This window comes from Ceratotherium simum, chromosome 6, assembly GCF_057802395.1.
Source record: "Ceratotherium simum simum isolate JZ-2026a chromosome 6, ASM5780239v1, whole genome shotgun sequence".
NCBI lineage: Eukaryota > Metazoa > Chordata > Mammalia > Perissodactyla > Rhinocerotidae > Ceratotherium > Ceratotherium simum.
Window position 1 is genome coordinate 77,901,091 of NC_141905.1, and position 19,399 is coordinate 77,920,489.

A 19,399-nucleotide genomic window follows, 5' to 3' on the forward strand; every position below is an offset into this window, starting at 1 on the left:
ATCTTCTGTGTCCAAGTCCTATCACAAAGATTTGATATAGCAATCACTGCTCTTGAGCTTTATGTTGAAGTGTCTGGGCAGCCCAGAAGGCGTGGTACTTAGAGATTCCAGGACATTTTGTCATCATGGGACCTTTTGTGCTATGGAAATTCAACAGAGAAATCAGTGTGGGCTGGAATAATTAGTAATGTGGAACTCCTTCCTGCTTTTGGGCCTTCTCACTTTTCTCTAAGCAGGTTAAAAGTACTGCCTCCCTTTTCTCGTCTCCTACCCTGTATTTTTTCTTTCCTTCTAAGGCATTAGAAAAGGCAGGAGATAGGAGTAGAAAGACTCATTGATTTATAAAACGGGGAGTGTAATTACAGGTCACTTAGTTCAACCACCATCTGAGACCAAGAGACTTTCCCAGGATCACACAGCTAGATCACACCTGGAGCTGGGCGCCTGACTCCCAAACCCCATTCTCTTCCAAGATCCCACCTGGCCTTTCAAGATAGCTCAGAGATACGCGGGAGGACTTCCTCCTTCCACGAGAGGTTCTCCGGCCATCTTATACTCCGCAGACTAGATCCCTTCCACTTCATTGACTTATTTTATGAAGTCTTCCCAGACGCGTCCTGCTTAATTTGGGACACAACAGCTTCTGAACTTTGCTCCCTTCCTCCTCGCTATTTAGAGCCCTGTGCTGCTAATGCTTGTGTATTTTCTATTGTTACATCTCCTCGTTGATGTGCATTTATTGAATGCCTGCTGTTGTCAAGCGTCACAGGGTTCTAAGAGGAAATACCGAAACAAGAAGACGCCTCCGCTCGGAGGAGAGCCTGGCCGAGAGCCCCGCAACCAGCCCCTTGGTCGCACTTCCTGCCTCGCTTTTTCTGCTTCTCCGCGGGCAGCTCAACCCGGGTAGGAGGGGTTTCACGTTGCATTTACGGAGTCGGCCTGGCTTCTCCCAGGGCTGGTGACAGGAACGAACAACCCCCAGCATGGGAGGGGAGGCCTCATGAGTAGGCTTCTGCTCCAAAGGCCGCACTGGAAGAGGACGGCCAGCCTGAGTCAGCCGCGGCGGGCTCCGCGCCGAGTCCCCGCTGGTGAGAAGGCGCGCCCGGCTGGGGGAGGGGCCTGGGAAGAGCCGGGCTGGGGGGAGAAGAGGGAGGAGGAAGAGCCGAGGGGAGGAGCCGCAAGTGAAACCCGGGAGAAGCTGGAGAAGGCGGCAGGAAAGGGAGCAGACAGGGGAGAGGGAGGGGGCGGAGCAGGGGGAGGAGCCAGAGAGGGGGTGGGGCCTGAGGGCCGGGGCGGGGCCGGGTAGGGGGCGGAGCCGGGAGAGAGGCGTCCAAGGCCGCGCCGCCGCCGCGCCGCCGCCGCGCCGCGCGTTCTCCTCGCGCGGGTCCGGCCGCCGGGGCGCTCCCTTAGCCGCCGCACCCCGAGGCGCGGGCTCTGGCGGCCCCGGCCGACGAGGACGCCCCCCGCGCCCCCCGCGGGCCGCCTGGGTCGGGGGGCCGCGGAGACGCGGGCGCGCCCGGGCCGCCAACGCCGCCTCCCTCGGCGCCCGGGGCCGGCATGGAGCTCTTCCAAGCCAAGGACCACTACATCCTGCAGCAGGGCGAGCGCGCGCTGTGGTGCAGCCGCCGCGACGGCGGCCTCCAGCTCCGACCCGGTGAGGCTGGCGGCCCGGAGTCGCCCTGGGCCCGGCGGGGCGGGCCGGGGGGCGAGGAGGGGGCGCGGCCGGGCCCCTCAGCCGGGGCAGCCGAGCGGGCGCCGCCTGCGGCCCTGGCGCGCGGGGCGGGGCGGGCGCGAGCGAGGGCGCGCGAGCTGTCATTATTTCCTGCCCCTCCGCGGGGGACAAAGGGCCGGCGACCCTCGTCCCTCCGAGCGCGCCTCCGCGCCGAGATTGCTCTGGAGGTCCGTCCAGAGAGCGGATCCCCCGAGCCGAGGACTCCGAGCTGGAGTCGGCCGGCTTCCCCCACGAAAGTTCGATCGAGGTGCTCCTGGCCTTACAGGCCTCTCATACGTCCTTCACGACAAGTTCTGGGTTCGAATCCCGATCTCAGACCAGAAGCGATCGCGCCAGTTGAGTGGAACGTCCTGCCGGAGCTTCACTCCCTGTTGACCTCTGTGTGTTTCTGGTCCTTTATTATTGAAGGCGTGACTTCCTTCTGGTTACCTCATAGGCACCCGATTTAAAGCACCTCTTCTTTCATTTTAGTATTACAATTAAGCTGTACTGTAATGTTAAACTTCTGGTATTTTTGTGTGACTCAGTATGGTGCGATACAGGGTGTGTTGTGGGTCCATGTTTGGGTGTCATGTAAGCGGTTATGAGATGCCTGAGTCTACAATGATTAGTTTGCGTTAGGAAAACCAGTTCGCGGTGGTGAGTTATAAACAGAACCGTCCTGCCCCTCAGAGATCTCACAGTCCAGGGGCGTTGCCTTTATGAGGGGACTCGGTAGCACCTCCCCCTCTGCGGTTGCCAGTCCTTTTCCTTAATCACCTCCGAGATCTTTCACTTTAGGGGAAGTGAGAATAGAGTTCTTTAAAGAAATAGCCAGAGCATTTCAATGTACTTGTAATTCTTGTATGTAATCTAGACAAAAGGTCTAGGTGTAAATCGAAAATAGAAAAAGTCCAAATGAGCCTTTTCATATCACAGCAGTGAACATTCATAGGATGGTTTTCAAGGACCTGGTCTCTTAATATATTATTCTCAATCCTCACAACAACCTTACAAAGCAGGTGGTGGCATCCTCTTTTTCAGACGTGAAAGGTTGAGTAATTCGCCTGAGGTCCCAGAGAGTAGAGTTGGCCCCCAGAACACTTTCTGGCAGGGCCCACTGCTTTCTTATGAAGTCCTGCTAGTTGATTTGCTAGAGCAATGAAGGAGAACTTATTATTTTTCTTAGGCTCTGGGTGTATTTTCTTGCTGTTTCACCTATTCAGAATGGAGGAGAAACTACTGCACCCAGATGAGGTTCTTGATGGTCTTGGGACGGAGGTTGTTGTAAATAGGCTAATTTTGGCCCGTCTCCAGTCATTCTCTTCTCTCTGTTTTTCTTGATTTGACCATTTGCCTGCCTCTTCCCCCCACTCCTCCATCCCACCCTCCAAAGTTTGGATAAGGCTTCAAGTGCAGCTTGAAGAAAGGTAGATTGCAAAATTCCCAGGCTGTCAAAGAGCCAACTCTGTGGATTCTAAGAGCTTAGCTGTTACAACTGGATGAAACTTGAGATCGTCTCCAACACATTGGACAAAACACTTTTCTGCGCCTCATGTCCTCATCTATAAAATGAGGGTTGGGCTTTTTAGTCCTTATACGTAATGAAAGTGTTTTAAAATTACTACCGATTTGCTGAGTGTTTGTTCAGTGTACGTCTTGGAGGACAAGAACTGACGTGTTTCATGAAAACACTCAGGAAATCTCTAGGTGGTCATCTGTCTATTTGGGCAGTGAATTGAGGCATATGTAAATATTGTGGACTGGGTTGTCTCCATTTCTAGGGCCACTCACTCCTTTCTCTTAGCCCCTAAGATTGACAGAGATGATCCAAGATGGTGGAATTACATGGAACAAGGTATGACCATGGGAGTCCTCTGAATAGGATGGGTTTTAAGTGAATTATATGTCATTCTGTTTGGTTTAAGTTGGTTTCTTGTACACAGGAGGCTCTCCAATCCTAATGGCTGCTTGGGGATAAATTATACCCCTCAAGTGAAGTAAATCAACTTTTCTAGGATGCTGGCTAGTGACTTACCCTTCAATGGAAAGACTTAAACCCATACTCTGAGCTAAAGCAGCTCAGGAGCCTTCAAGGAATATTCACAGAGTCACCTGGGCCTGCATTTTGGATTAAGCCGTATGGTTTGAATTACTGTTTATATATCCAAAGTCCATATCAGAAGTCAAATTAAAAACTTTTTTTCTGAATAAAATGGCTATAGTCTTTGCAGTTCAGTTTATCTCACTTCTTAGGATATAGCAGATCACAGACTGAAGTAGACCACAAATCTGGAGGAAGGAAGACGCCATTATGTTTCAGAAGTAACAGCCTGTTTTGATCTTCAGGTTTTCAAGTACAGCCAATGAATAAAGAACCCTGTGCACTTGACTTTACCAAATAGTTTATCCTATCCAGTACTCTAAGATTCTTTCTAAAGAATGGCAATTTAATAATGGTATTTTAATTGGGTAAGTGCCTTTCAGTTCTTTTTCTAGAGAATCATTTAAACTTCTCTTCATTTTATTGGACCTTTTCCCTCTGCTTTTATGGCCAGTTTTGCTGCTGTTTGTAATGAAAGCATTTAACATCATTCATTGTTTCCTATTGGTTATTCAGCTGAATAGTTACTGACCAAGTCCTTTTCTTTTCCAAAGGGCAGTATTATGAGACCAGGAAAGCCTGCAGGCATTGTGGTTTTTATGTTTGTGGCTATTGAACTATTTGAAGCAGGACTTTTCTTTTTCCTAGAGATATCAGAAGAATCAGTATTGATATTTAAGGTTAAAACGACCATTTCCTTAGCCTGGAATGTTTGTTACTGTTAGCCCCCTTTCCTGCCCAGTTTATTCTGTTAAGACCCAGCTCGGATGCCACCCCACCCTGTGCTCACCCTAGCCCACATCCTTGGGACAGGATTATTGGTCTCCCTTATTGTATTTCCAGGTGCTTTATACACTTAGTACACACTTTGATTATAGCCCTTACTGCATCATATAGGAATAGTTTGCTTCCTTCTTCCCCAGTGGACAGTGCATTCCCCAAGGCAAGGACCGTCCTTTACTCCTCTTGGTATCTCTGGGCTTTAGAGTGCTTAGGATGCAGAGGGCATTTTTGGTTGAGTTGACCTGAATTAAGTTTAAGTCCAAGTTTTTCTCTCAGGAATATCATTGCCATAAATAGGATGTTGTGTTATGCTTATTACTCATTTTAGGCTCTGTTTTGAATATCTTCTAATTGGGGCGGAAAATCTCTGTCCAGCTGAGTGAGAAAATAAATGTGAGGAAAGGTGCATTTCTACTTGTGTTATTTTTCTATCTGATTTAGGATTACCTTTTTTTTTTTTTTTAAATCTTTGTGGTAGTATTTCTTATTTTCTTCTTTAACATTGTTTAAATTTTTCAATTCTCTTTTTCTAAATAGTTGAGTATTATTTTTTCTGGTGTTTCCATTTTTTTTTAGGGGTAGTGAGTAGTCTGTATTCATACAAAGCACTGCTTTGTGGTGGATGCTTATGTCTTTATTGCAAGGTAATGACCACCGGAGAAAAATATTTAGGTGGTTTTATTTTATTTTCTACCAGGGAAAATGATGAAGCCCTGTGTAAAAATTCAATAATCTCTTGAAAGTGAAATTTTACTAGCTGAGAATAAGGATTGTAATTTAAAGATGTAAAAAGGAGTATAATACAGTCCACTGTTGGGGAAGAGTGATATGGTCTCATCTCTTCAGTCTTAAAATTGTTTCCACTCATCCTCGTGGCTTCGTCTGATACGACGGTGTTATATAATTTCCCGCTGCATACTGCTTCATTCTATTCTGAGGCTGAGTGACCACGAAAAGATGGTAAAGCATCTGTCATACACATAACATTCATAAGCATGTAAACTATATGTAGAGAGATGATACTCTGATGAATGCCAGTGAACACTTTTTTGGAGGGCTTATGAGCTATCAGTTAGAATTCACAGAAACATAAAGAAGTGTTCTTGTTGTTCTTAGGGGTTTTTTTTTGTTGGTGGTGGTGAGGAAGATTAGCCCTGAGCTAACGTCTGTTGCCAATTCTCCTCTTTCTGCTGAGGAAGATGGGCCGTGGGCTAACATCCATGCCCATCTTCCTCTACTTTATATGTGGGACGCTTGCCACAGCATGGCTTGATAAGCGGCTCCTAGGTCTGCACTTAGAATCCAAACCTGCCAACCCCGGGCTGCCGAAGCAGAGTGTGCGAACTTAAGCACTATGCCTCTGGACTGGCCCCTTCTTAGTTATTTTTTGATAATAAAATTATTTTTAGTATGTCATATGAAGTTACCTTTTTTTGTGTGTGTGAGGAGGACCAGCCCTGAGCTAACATCCAATGCCAATCCTCCTGTTTTTTGCTGAGGAAGACGGGCCCTGGGCTAACATCCGTGCCCATCTTCCTTTACTTTATATGGGATGCCACCACAGCATGGCTTAACAAGCAGTGCGTCGGTGTGCGCCCGGGATCTGAACCGGTGAATCCCGGGCTGCGGCAGCTGAGCGCACACACTTAACCACTTGTGCCACCGGGCCGGCCCCTGAAGCTAATTTTTTCTAAATGAGAAATTATAGTTATGGAATTGAAGTTCTCATAGAACTTTTATCTCTTTTCAGGAATCATATTTTATGAAACGATATTCAGTTTATTTAGAGTTTTGTGTCATTTGGTATTTACTTTGAAAAAAAGATTTTGAACTTTTAAAAAAAATCATCTTTGCTAAAAATTCAGAACTTAGTGTGACAAAATGTAATAGGGCATTTAATTTAAAAATTAGTTATTAAATATATTGCAAAAATCTTTCTAACCATTTTTGTTGTTGAATATCCAGATTTTTTTCTAGTGTCTTTAAGTCTTCAGTTTCTTTAAAATGGCTTACCAATTTTATACCCTGAACTACTTTTTACCCTATATTTTATATTTCTAACATGGTAGCAGTTGGACTGAACAGGTCTTTATTTTTATGAACATTTATTTTTATGTGTGCAAAATAGAAAAGACGCATGTTTCCAAAGTTTTTCCTCCCCTTCTTTGGCTTTCAAAAAAGAAGAAAGACAGGGTCTTTCTAAGGGGACTGATGACAATTTTTCAAATCAGGTTTTACAGATTGAGGGAAGTTTTTGTGAATATTTTGTTGTCTGCATTGTCAATTGAGATTAATGGTAGGTATTAACAACAGCTTTTATTAATGAGCATTTTTCTGAATCAGATACTGTTCTAAGCATTTTATATGTACTGTGTAATTTCATCCACACAATAAATCTCAGGAGGATTTTATTATTATCCTCATGTAACAGATGAGGAAAGTGAGGCACAGAGAAGTAATTTGTCCAAGTTCGCAGAGTAAGAGGGAGAGACAGGCTTCTAACCCAGTATATGACTCCAAAGCCAAATTTTCCTCAATATTGACAAAAATATTTTATAAACCTTCTACTTTCTTGACTAGAAAATTATAGGATTTATATTTTTATGAGTAATATCTGAAATGTATCTTTAGCGATCATAGTCATTATAGTATAGCCCATATATCGAATAAAATAGCCTCTCAAGGGGGCCAGCCCTGTGGCTTAGAGGTTAAGTGCATGCACTCCGCTACTGGCGGCCCTGGTTCGGATCCCAGGAGAGCACTGACGCACCACTTATCCAGCCATGCTGAAGCAGCATCCTGCATACAGCAACTAGAAGGCTGTGCAAGTATGACATACAACTATCTACTGGGGCTTTGGGGAGAAAAAGGAAAAGAAAAAAAAAAAAAAGGAGGCGGATTGGCAGTAGATGTTAGCTCAGGGCCGGTCTTCCTCAGCAAAAAGAGGAGGATTGGCATGGATGTTAGCTCAGGGCTGATCTTCCTCACCAAAAAAAAAAAAAAAAAACCTCTCAAATGTAAAAGTACACACATTGAGGAAGGATCTATATAGAATGAAAAAGGCTGATAACCGGACTACTGGTTTGTTCTTTGACTCTACACCTGCCCTGATTCCTTTCTTGCAAAATTAGTTTACATAGTTACAGGGAATGTCATTATATAATAGATTGACTAGTTGCTTTTCCAGTTATGGTCAGTTTATCAGATTTCTCTTCTTAAGTTTTTAGAACATCTGCAGTTTGGGAAGGGAATAGATATAGGGTGGATTTTTGAGGAGGAACATTGATGTGTACTGGATGGGAACTATTTCAGCCAATGATGAGCAACCCGAAGCCTTTCCAGTCTAGCTTTGAAAGAGTCCTAGATCCAATTTCACAGGCATCCTTTCAGAGCATATAAAGCAGAGAGGGAATGGTAGAGAAGAAGTCTTTAGGGTGACCACCTTCAAAGAGGGGAGGAACCTTTGTAGAATCACTGAATCCTAGATGCTTGTGTTCTGACCAGGCCATAGCCAGCAGAGGCCAGGACTTGCCAAAGGGTAGCTTCAGAGGAGAGGCAGTATCAGCCTTTTAGGGTAGAGCATGCAGGTGCCAGAAACCAGGGTGTCTGGACAGCTTGGTCTTTAGGGAACCTGGCTGCACTGGTGCTGCTCCAGGATCCCCAGCAGCATGGCTCCCCCTTGTCCTACCTGCCCAGCCTAACTAATTCCACCAGGGCATGGAGAACGTGATGCAGATTCTTCACCATGTCCCTAGCACCTGGCCCACAGCAGGTCTTCTGTAAAAACTGTCTTGAATCAGTTGAAATAATTCTAGTCCCTGGTCGACCCTCTGTACCTTGAGCAGCAAAGGGGTTGTTGGGAGGATTAAATGGAGAACATAAGAACAGAAGACTAGAATGCCGCCTCTCTTGCCAAGTAAAAAAACCGTGCTAATTTCTCATTGTCAATTTATTCACTAAAAGGGGGACTCTAACTTTAAGTCTATGGGATTCAATAAAACTGTTCTCTGTTTAAAATGAAAATAAATGGGACCCGAAGACATTTTTATTTTCCTCAAACTGACCCTTATGCAAAAAAAAACAAAACAATGTTGCTTTTTGCTGATTTTTGTCCATGTCATTTATGACAAAATTAGCTGATGTGTTTGCAGGTAGATGCTAGACTATGGGAAAATCAAACTAGTTTGGCTCTGCTATCGATTCAGTGAATTCTCAGAGCCATAGTCTAGCCTTAGTGTGGTTTTATGGGGATTTAAATGTGTGAAATCTTTATAAGCTGTATTACTATCTCTCTGTGTATCTTTTTGTAAACTGTTCTATCCTGTACAAATATGTTTTAAAATATAACCTTTTAAAATCTAGTCTTGCAAACATAAGTCTGAGAAGTAACAGCAATGTTGTAGAACCTCTAACAAATAATTACTCATTAGCTGGTCTAAGTCATAACTGTTATGCGTTAACTGACCATAATTGAGCCGAGAACATTTGAATTAGAGTATGTTTAACAAAATAGAGAAATAATATTTTTTATAATTAGTATAATTATAATGTTGATAATACATTAAGTAATAATGTAGAAATAGTATTTTGAAAGTGAGGATAAACACTGAACACTTAGCATTATAGTACTATCACAACATATACTGGTAGTATCTTAATTAAATCCCATGCTCTGCTAGGATGACTCATTTTCTGGTTGCTGTGAGACCCTTAAAGGAACTGCTCTCATTAAGAAAAAAGCATCCACTCCGGCCTGCCTTCTTTAGCAAGGCAGGTTGAGTGAAATACAGTTTGATTTTAGGCCCGAGTTGTTTGGTGTTTTTTCTTTTAAGTTACTTCCTTTTTTTTTTGTTTGGTTTTTTTTTTTTTTTGTAAGGAAGATCAGCCCTGAGTTAACATCCATGCTAATCCTCCTCTTTTTGCTGAGGAAGACCGGCTCTGAGCTAACATCTATTGCCAATCCTCCTCCTTTTTTCCCCAAAGCCCGAGTAGATAGTTGTATGTCGTAGTTGCACATCCTTCTAGTTGCTGTATGTGGGACGCGTCCTCAGTTACTTCCTTTTAATTTCAGGTTCTTTCAAGTTTAACCTTGCATTTCTTTAACTTGATAGTGGGATATTTAAAAGTACATTCATTTTCTTTATGAATCTTATTTGTGGAAACAGCTTTTTACTTACACTGAACTTCAAATTCCACAGTTTCTGCAGTGGTCGGTATATGCAGTTTGAAACAGTCATAACATCTGAATGTTAGGAAATTTTAAACATGCCATAATACTTTTAATTTTAGTAGTTTACATGTATAATATTAATGATGCTTCACAGTATCATTATACATTGCCTTTATGCCAGAAATACATTCTCCCTATTTCCAGCATAAGATACCTCCCCCGCCCCGCTCCAGGGAGTGGCTGTGGTGGGCAGATCAGAGTTTAGCAGAGTAATAGCTTGCTAGTCTCCTGGGCAGTCATGCTTCTTGACATCCAAGATTCATCTCTAGTGGCTAGTGCATTTATCCCCTTTGCACCTTTTAGCTAGTACCCCCTTTTCTCAAAGAAGCAGCCCCACCTGCCCCCATCTAACTAATTTGGTATTCTATTTCTTTCTCCTTCTAAATTATATCAAGTCTCAAATTCTGTGAAGTCATTTATTTATTCTTTCAACAAATATTTATTGAAGACCTGTTTGCCGGGCATTGTGCCAAAATAGAAAGACGGATGAAACAGTCTCTACCCTAGCAAGGGTGTGGTCTGATGGGGAGAGACACACACAGGATGCTAGACAGATGCTGTGATACAGCCCTAAGACAGAGTTCAGTGGGAGATTTGAGCTGAGTCCTGAAGTTTGAGGTCTCTGTGGTTTTTTTTTTCCCCCCAAGATGGTGAAAACCTAATGAAGAAAATGGGAAGAAAGGTGCTTTTTTATTTGATTCTGTGAAGTTTCTTCCAGCTGTAAATAGACTGTGATTGTTTCTCTCTGTGAATGGAAAGCCCTGGAAGAAACTGGCTGTACCCACTAGTGGACTTTTATGGACCTTTTTGTCTTACCAGAAATAACTCTGTATGCACAATGGCTTCCTCCTAATTGGGTACTCAAAAAAAAAAAGCTCGTGTGTGATTGGCTATTAGGAATGAATAGTGCCTAACTGGCCAGACTGAAATAGTACTGGTTCTCCTGCATACCCCCCACCCCACCCCACAGGACGCTGTGCTGTGGCCCTTGTTGTTTGATCTAAAAGCGGTTCTTCATTTGAGGCCAACTAAAATGGCAAATCCTAGATCTGATGGCAGGTTGAAGGCAGAGCTTTTTGTTGGTAAGGACCTATGGCAGCAGAATGACTCTGCAAACAATCCTAGATGGAAGAGAGTAAGTTAGTTTTGAGCAAAGTTTTTAGGAAAAGCTAGGAAATTATTTAAGCACTGGCGGGGAGAAAGGTTGCATCTGTTTAATGATGGAAGTACTAGTTTTATGTGTCTTGTTTAAGAGCTCTAAAATGAGTTAAGGAAAATACCAGTTGTTAGCTCATCTATGCTCTGATTTGGCTCTCAGAATCCTATTTCTGAAAGTTATATCAAAAGACAGTTTTGGGGAGAGCAAAGGTGAGGGGTACATCCCAACACATTGCTGTGTTTCTTGGGTGATGCATTATGAATTTATTATCCAAGAATTTATCTAATCCTTGTTTGAACTGGTTATATATTCAGCTTCCTAAGGTAATGAGTTTGGAAAGTTGTAATTTAAGCTATACTCCCCTTCATTTATTCCCAAACCGTGTCTTTTAAACATGTGTCTCCTATGCTGGTATTCTTTTTTTTTTTTTTTTTTTAAAGATTTTATTTATTTATTTATCCCCCCAAAGCCCCAGTAGATAGTTGTATGTCATAGTTGCACATCCTTCTAGTTGCTGTATGTGGGACGCGGCCTCAGCATGGCCGGAGAAGCGGTGCGTCGGTGTCCGCCCGGGATCCGAACCTGGGCCTCCAGCAGTGGAGCACACACACTTAACCGCTAAGCCATGGGGCCGGCCCTAATAATTTTATTTATTTATTTTTTCCCCCAAAGCCCCAGTAGATAGTTGTATGTCATAGCTGCACATCCTTCTAGTTGCTGTATGTGGGACGCGGCCTCAGCATGGCCGGAGAAGCAGTGCGTCGGTGTCCGCCCGGGATCCGAACCCGGGCCTCCAGCAGTGGAGCATACACACTTAACCGCTAAGCCATGGGGCCGGCCCTAATAATTTTATTTATTTATTTTTTCCCCCAAAGCCCCAGTAGATAGTTGTATGTCATAGCTGCACATCCTTCTAGTTGCTGTATGTGGGACGCCGCCTCAGCATGGCCAGACAAGCCGTGCGCCGGTGCGCGCCCGGGATCCGAACCCCGGCCGCCAGCAGCGGAGCGCGCGCACTTAACCACCAAGCCACGGGGCCAGCCCATGGTATTCTGAATATACTGTCACGTCCTCACCTTTCGTAATTTTATGGTCCTTCCAGGACCTAATTACCTTCCACCTTTCATGAAAGTCTTTTTCTTTAGTTGTCCTGTGTTCTTTTTTGAGTTGCAGTGGGTCTTTCTTGAGATGTGACAATTAGGACTTCATGCTTCAAATGGAGAATGATAGTTTTTAGTTTGGATATTGTAGATATTGTAGAGTTTAAAAAACAATTTCTAATGTCCTTCATCATCATGATCAAAACTTTGTGGCCCTCTTGCTGCACTGTAATTAGATCCCCTTTTTAATAGCAAAGTCTAGGAATTCTTAAGATCTGTTTTTCCTAGGTAGTATCTCATCTTTTAAGTATTCTTCAGGTTATTTTTTTGAAATGAATTTTTTATACTAGCTTAGATCAGCTTTTCTGTCAACTCAGTATATTTTGACCTCTTTCTGCAGTTTATGGTACTTTATTATATGAAAGAGTTTAAAGTACATGGCGCAGGCATCTTCTTTGAATCAGATTGATAGGGTAAAACTAAGCTACTAGTACAGGGTCCATCCAGTAACTTATAATCACTTAGACCAGTAATTCTCAACCTGGCTGTACATTAGATTCACCTGGGGGAGATTTACAAAATACCTATGCCAAGGCCCCACCCTAACCAGCTGAGTCAGACTCTGAGGAGTGGGCCCCAGACATCAATATTTTATAAAGCTCCCAGATGATGTAATGAGCAGCCAGGATTGACAACCATTGAGCTGGAGTTCACACTGAGAAATCACCAGCTGCCAGAACTTCTCAATTGGATTAGTTTTTTAGCTTGCTGAATGCTGGAAAGTAATTACCATTAGAGAGTTCAGAGAAAGGTGTATCAAACTTTGCATTTATAAGATGGCACCTGAATCAAACTCTTCCTTAATTTGTTTTCCTGGCCTGATTAAATTCTGAGAACTGAAGCATGGATAAGCTAACAATTGAAACTTTTAGTTCCTCATTTTAGAACCTTTTGCTCATCTGTTTGACTTTGGTGATTGTCTTTTCAGAGCAATAATATTCTTTGTCTTGAGCAGGAAATGAGACTTGGATCTCATTATTTATCCATACCCTGGCACCTTTTTTTCCCCCAAAGGCACAGGTGAAACTTCATATAAACTTCAGCAGCTGTGCAAAACCCAGGCTAGTTCTTGGGCTGAGGGTGCGCCATCTCTCTGGGCTCTTGGAATGAATGACTCATGCTCTGCCGGCACACAGTACTTAATCATTTGTTTTCTGTGTATCAGGAAGAGGAGGGCATATGAAAATAGAAACCATGTACTGTCAAATGGATCTGAAATAAGGGTGGAAATGTTGACCTAATGGGTCAGATCAAACAATTGAGCTTATGACGAAATACTTATGTCTTTGAGTGTATGTTACTCTATTTCACTAATTAAAATTTGTCATTGTTTCTAAGATGTTATACTTTTGTAATTTGTAAGCAACTCTGCTCTCTATTAGATAACTTTGATAATCCTAAATTTTAAAACTTGCTTGCAAATTTCAAATGTTTCTATTTTGAGTTTGTGTGCCACCTTGGAATATACCTTTTGAAGGAAGGATTAGAAAGCAATATGTTTGTGGGGCCGGCCCCATGGCCTGATGGTTAACTTCAGCGCGCTCCGCTTTGGCGGCCAGGGCTCCGTTCCTGGGTGCGGACCTATACCACTTGTCCGTGGCCGTGTTGTGGCGGCAACCAACATACAAAATAGGGGAAGATTGGCACAGATGTAAGCTCAGGGCAAATCTTCCTCAAGCAAAAAGAGGAAGATTGGCAATGGGTGTTAGCTCAGGGCAAATCTTCCTCAGCGAAAAAAAAGAAAAGCAGTATGTTTGTTGGAGCAGATTAATTACATGGCTGTTCTTTGTGGAAGGGTGGTATAAGCCCACTCGTCATTTTCTCTGCCATTCAATACCTTCTGCCTTCAGAGTAGCCATTAATATTGGTGACATGGTGTCTATTACTAAGTGTAGTTGCTACATATGCTTAGACTAATATCATCTACGTACACATGGTGTCTGTACAAACAGACTCTGCTAATGCCAACTTATTTTATTTCCTTAGTGAAGAGTAATAGATTAAAAAACACACACAGGTCCAGCCTGGTGGCGCAAGCAGTTAAGTGTGCGCGCTCTGCTGCGGCAGCCCGGGGTTTGCCGGTTCGGATCCTGGGCGCGCACCGACGCACTGCTTGGCAAGCTGTGCTCTGGTGGTGTCCATATAAAGTAGAGGAAGATAGGCACGGATGTTAGCCCAGGGCCAGTCTTCCTCAGCAAAAAAAGAGGAAGATTGGCAGATGTTAGCACAGGGCTGATCTCCTCACACACAAAAAACACACACACACACACAAACACATTTTGAAGTGTCTATTGTGTTCCAGACAGTGTACCAGGGAGCAAGTCACAAAAACACTTAGAGCCTCCCTTCTTGTGCTGGTTACATTGTTTGCTTCAGGCCTTCCTCTGCGGTCTTTTGTCTCTTGTCTCTATGTTGGTACGAGAAGCCGTGGACACCTGCTAGAGATCTTAAGACACTTTAAAGTTTCCCAGAATTTTTAGGTAAATCTTTCATTGTGGGAAATCACATGCTCATCATTTTTTATATTTATTGAAAGATAAATGCTTTTCTCATTAAAGTGCCTGTATAGCCAAGACTGGTGTTTTGGGGCATCCTTTAAAAACAATAAAAACTTAAGATGTTAGTCTTATTAAAAAGTCAATGAAAATAAGCAATTTGTAGGAGAAATCCATTCTTCGGTTTGCTCGTTCATGCTTGCTTTTACTGGTTTATTCATTTGGTTCAATAGCTATTAAATGAGTGCCTGCTATGCGTCAGACACTGTGCTAGGCCACAGCTACCGTGGTAGACAAAATAGGCATAGAATTAAATAAACTGATAGAAGCATTGAGATTTAGTAGTCTGTCTTTTAATTGGTTAGTTGAAACTTTACATTTATTATAATTATTAATATATTAGGAGTTACTTCTACCTTTTATTTATATTTTCTATTTGTTGTGCTTTTTTCTTGTTTTTTTTTTCCCTACCACCTTTTCCTATCTCCCATTAGATATGTTGAATTTTTGTCAGGTATCTTTCTATTGCTGATTAAAAGTTATGCATTCTATTTATATTCTTCTACGGTTTCTCAAGACTTAGGACTCAGTACTTATTTTCACACAGGTAACTAAAGTTTACCAATATCCGTGTCTTTTGCCAAGCATATATATATATTTTGGTGAGGAAGATTGGCCCTGAGCTAACATCTGTTGGCAATCTTCCTCTTTTTTTTGCTTGAGGAAGATTAGCCCTGAGCTGTCTCTGCCATTCTGCTTCCATTCTGCATGTGGGTTGCCTCCACAGCATGGCTGATGAGTGGAATAGATCTGCACCCAGAATCTGAACCAGTGAACCCAGGCCCCCGAAGCAGAGCACAGGGAACTTGAACTGCTCGCCCACGGGGCTGGCCCGCACAAGCATATTTCTACCTCCCGTTAGACTCTTCCTCTTCTAGAGTCTCCTTCTCTCCAATGCAGGGGACTTAGGGGAGGGGAGAAAGCTGGCCGTCATGCTTGGTTTGCCGTTTGGACGTGAATTCGGTTGCTGGGACTGAGACTGGATTCCTAGTTTTGAGCTGCATCAGAGCTGTAGATCTATGTTTCATATTATGAGGAAAAAAAATCCTGGGGTCGTAGCTTGGCATTGAGGTTTTCATAAAACATTTATTACTCTGAGAAGGCTTTCAGGAATGATGGCCTTACCATAAGATTTAATAAGTAAAAAATATTGAAGTTGTGTTTTTTCTTTTTTTATCCTTTCCTTTTTTTTTTTTTTTAAAGCCGTATGTAGACCCTTGAAATAAAAATCTATGGAGGGGGCTGGCCCCGTGGCTTGGCGGTTAAGTGTGCGTGCTCCGCTGCTGGCGGCCCAGGTTCGGATCCTGGGCGCTCACCGATGCACTGATTCTCCGGCCATGCTGAGGCCGCTTCCCACATACAGCAACTAGAAGGATGTGCAACTATGACATACAACTATCTACTGGGGCTTTGGGGGAAAATTAAATAAATAAATAAAATTTTAAAAAAATCTATGGAGAGATTTATTCTGTGATAGGAACCTGGAATTTTAAATACATATACATTTCCCAACTTGAGCTAAAAGTTGTTGAACATTTATGTGCCAGACATTGTGCTGGACGCTTTCATGTAATTCTCTCATTTAATCCTCATAAAAACTCTGTAAGTTAGATGAAATTCCCGTTTACGAAAGAGGAAGGTGAAGCTGAGAGAGGTTCCGAGACTGTAGTAGAGCTAGGACTCTTCACCTGGGGCACCGAACCAGGCTGTGCCCACATCACACCCGCATCTCTTGACTGTCCAGCCTTCCACTTCCAGAGCCAGCCCCAGGCTGCCCTTGTGCATACTATGTGTTGCCTGGATCTCTGGCTTTAGGCTTGCCGTCTCATGTCCATCCTCTACACACTGGTCCTACCGGTCAATCTCAAATGCAAATCTGCCCTGTCTGGAGATAATGGCTCCTGAATGTACTATCTGTTGTCCTCTTGAGCTAGTCCCTGGTAGTTCTTCAGCCTCATTGTTGGAGCTCCCTGCCTTTTACCTTAGGGTCCCGCAGTACCAAACTGTCTATAGAGGCCTCATTGCATTCGGTGAATATTTGAGTGCCTGTTATGTGTTAAGCAACTTGCTAGGTACGGGGCTGACAAGAGCTTTTTTAATGATCCAGATAGAGGAGGTGTTGACCCTGCACAAAGATAGTGGCATTGTGGTTGGAGAGAAGTGAAATGTTCACCAGGCATTTAGGAGATAGAATCAGTAAGTCTTGGAGAGAAAGAAAAGCATTTTGGATGACCCCAGGTAATGGCTTGTGCAGCTGGAATGATGGTGGTATGCTGAAAGCCCCATGCAAATATAAAACGAGAGTATTACACGTGAGAACATTTTGTAGGGAAACCTCGGTGTTAGAGGTATGTTAGAAAGAGCCCTGGACTGAGAGTGGGAAATGGTATTTTCATTTTGACAAGCTGTGTAGTATTGGACCGTCAGTTTGCTTCTACCAGCCCTGATGCCTTTATCTGAAATAGAGCAGGTGACTTTAGCTTTGCCACTTTAAATAGTGAACCCTTCTAACATGATTCAATGCAAATTATCTGACTTCAACTTGCCTCTCCATTCCGTGTCAAAGGTTCATTCGTCCATTTAGCATTTTGGAGCCTGCTGTGTACCCTGCACTGGGACATAAAGCTGAATGAGACTCAATGAGCTTCCTTTTCAGTCAGGGAGACAGGCAAGTCAATAATTAGGGGCATTAAACCAAAATAAGGTGCTATGATGGAAATATGAGCAGGGTTCACTGGGGCCACAAAAGAGATCCTGATGGGTTCTACTGGGTGGGTGGAGTGGGGAATGTGTGAGGGAACACCCGTGACCCTTGTTCTGAGTCTGGAATGAAGAGCAGGCAGAAGTGGGTGGGGAGGAGCATTCCAGGCCCAGCCTGTGCACACTTCTAGATGACTGAAGGAAGACCAGGATGCTGGGGGTGGGGAGGCAGGAGGAGGGTGGACAGGACCAGCCCATGCAAGGTCTACAAGCCTTCCAAGGAATTTGGACTTTGTTCCTAAGGCTGTGGGGAGTGGGAGAAGTTATACGATTGAATTAGCAATGTTCATATTTATTCCGTGTTATGCCTAATGTATTTCTTTCACAATATTAATGTTAGACAAACTAGACTTTAGGGCAAAGAGCATTAAAGGCAGTTATTACATCCTGATAAACAGAGCAGTTCGCTAGGAAGATATAATAATCCTGAATCTGTATATGCCTGACTGACAACATAGTCTCAAAAAATGTAAGGCAAAAATGAAGAAGGAAAAAATGGGGGAAAAAATACACAAAGCATAAGATTAAAAAAAAAATAAGCCCTCTCTCAAAAACTCTTAGGTTAAGCAGTCAAAAAAATTAGCAAATACATAGAGGAATTGAACAAAATAATAAACAAAGTTGATATAATGAGCCCTTACCCCAAAGTTAAATGTTCAATTTAAGTGTTAAGTTAAAGTGTTCAAGTGTCTGAGATCCATAGTAAGAAATACTTTTAAAATCATGACCTGGTGAACACATACATGTATGTATGTACCAGAAACAAAAGTTTAATGAAATGTGTCCTCTTACTTGGTGCAGTTTTTCAATTTTCTGTTCTGTTTCATTGCTGTTAATGCTGATCTTATACAAAATGCAAAATGGATTTCATGACCCATTAATGGATTGACCTTTTTCTTGAAAATACTGAGTTAAAAAAATATACGTGCTTTTCAAGCACACATAGAACATTTACAAATTGACTTTCTGGATTCCTCTCACCATACCAAGCCTCTGCTGCCTCTCTGTTCCCCTCGTTCCCCCTGCTGAAGCAAAGATAACTTTGACTCCTATTTTTACTGAGTCAAGACCATCTGATACATTCATCTGCTTCTCCTCTCCATTTCTATATTTAGCGTTTCATCTTTTCCTCCAGTCTTAGAAAAAAGTAGTACCCTTCCTTTCCAAGGTTAACTTTTATACCTGTGCTTTTGCTTTCATCATCTTCTGTTTTCTTTTCCTCCTTTAATATCTCCTCTGGTTCTCTTATCTAGACATATCTCCTTGATCATCCCATCATGAACTCAGTCTTAATGGGTTTAGCTGATTCTCTCTCTGGACCTCAAAGATTATCAGTGACTATTATTTTTAGTCATTAGACCACAAAACTTGGTCATCTTTATAGTTTTTTCCTAGTTTAACTTAAATTCTAATTTTCTTGAATGGCTGCTGTATTTACAGGGTTTGAAATGCCAAAGATGCAAAAGGGCATTGAGTTAAGAGGTTCTCTTCCCCTTTCTCCTGGTTGCTGTACACACTGTCCTTCCTTTCTTCTTTGCTCCTTCTTGCTCTTCTCGTCCATGTCCCCAGCTTCCCCCCTCAGGAGAGAGTAGATGTTTCATGTCATCTTTGATGTACTCTCTTCCTGTCCTTGGTATAGCTTCCTTGGAGGTGTTTCATCTTCAGCTCTTCCTGTGCATTCTTCACCTGCTGCCCACCTGACTCCCCAAGCTAGGGTAGCTCCATGTCCTTTCAAGCCAAGACTCTTGAAGTAACCTTCTAACTCATTCCCTACACTCAGTGTCCACCTTGTTTCAATGCTGTCAGCAAATCCCTGGCTGCAACCTTGTACTCAGGTCATTATGTGCCTGCCGTGGTGTCCAGGAAGCGCAGGCTCATTAGTCTTTTATTCAAGTCTCTCCACAGTTGGCCTCAGTTTACTTTTTCCAGTTTTATCA

General features: G+C 43.1%; 1 protein-coding gene across 2 annotated transcripts in view; it reads left to right on the forward strand.

Annotated features, from left to right (window-relative positions):
- The first annotated feature begins 1,450 nt into the window (after positions 1 to 1,450).
- The window catches only part of INPP5F (inositol polyphosphate-5-phosphatase F), an 86,380-nt gene continuing 68,431 nt past the window's right edge, over positions 1,451 to 19,399 (forward strand). The window contains exon 1 of one of the 2 annotated variants that reach the window (XM_087432705.1): positions 1,451 to 1,654. In XM_087432705.1, coding sequence (XP_087288831.1) covers positions 1,558 to 1,654 — 97 coding nt within the window. In that variant the 5' untranslated portion in view covers positions 1,451 to 1,557. The remainder of the gene's footprint in view (positions 1,655 to 19,399) is intronic. The other variant, XM_087432703.1, reaches the window with a different exon arrangement.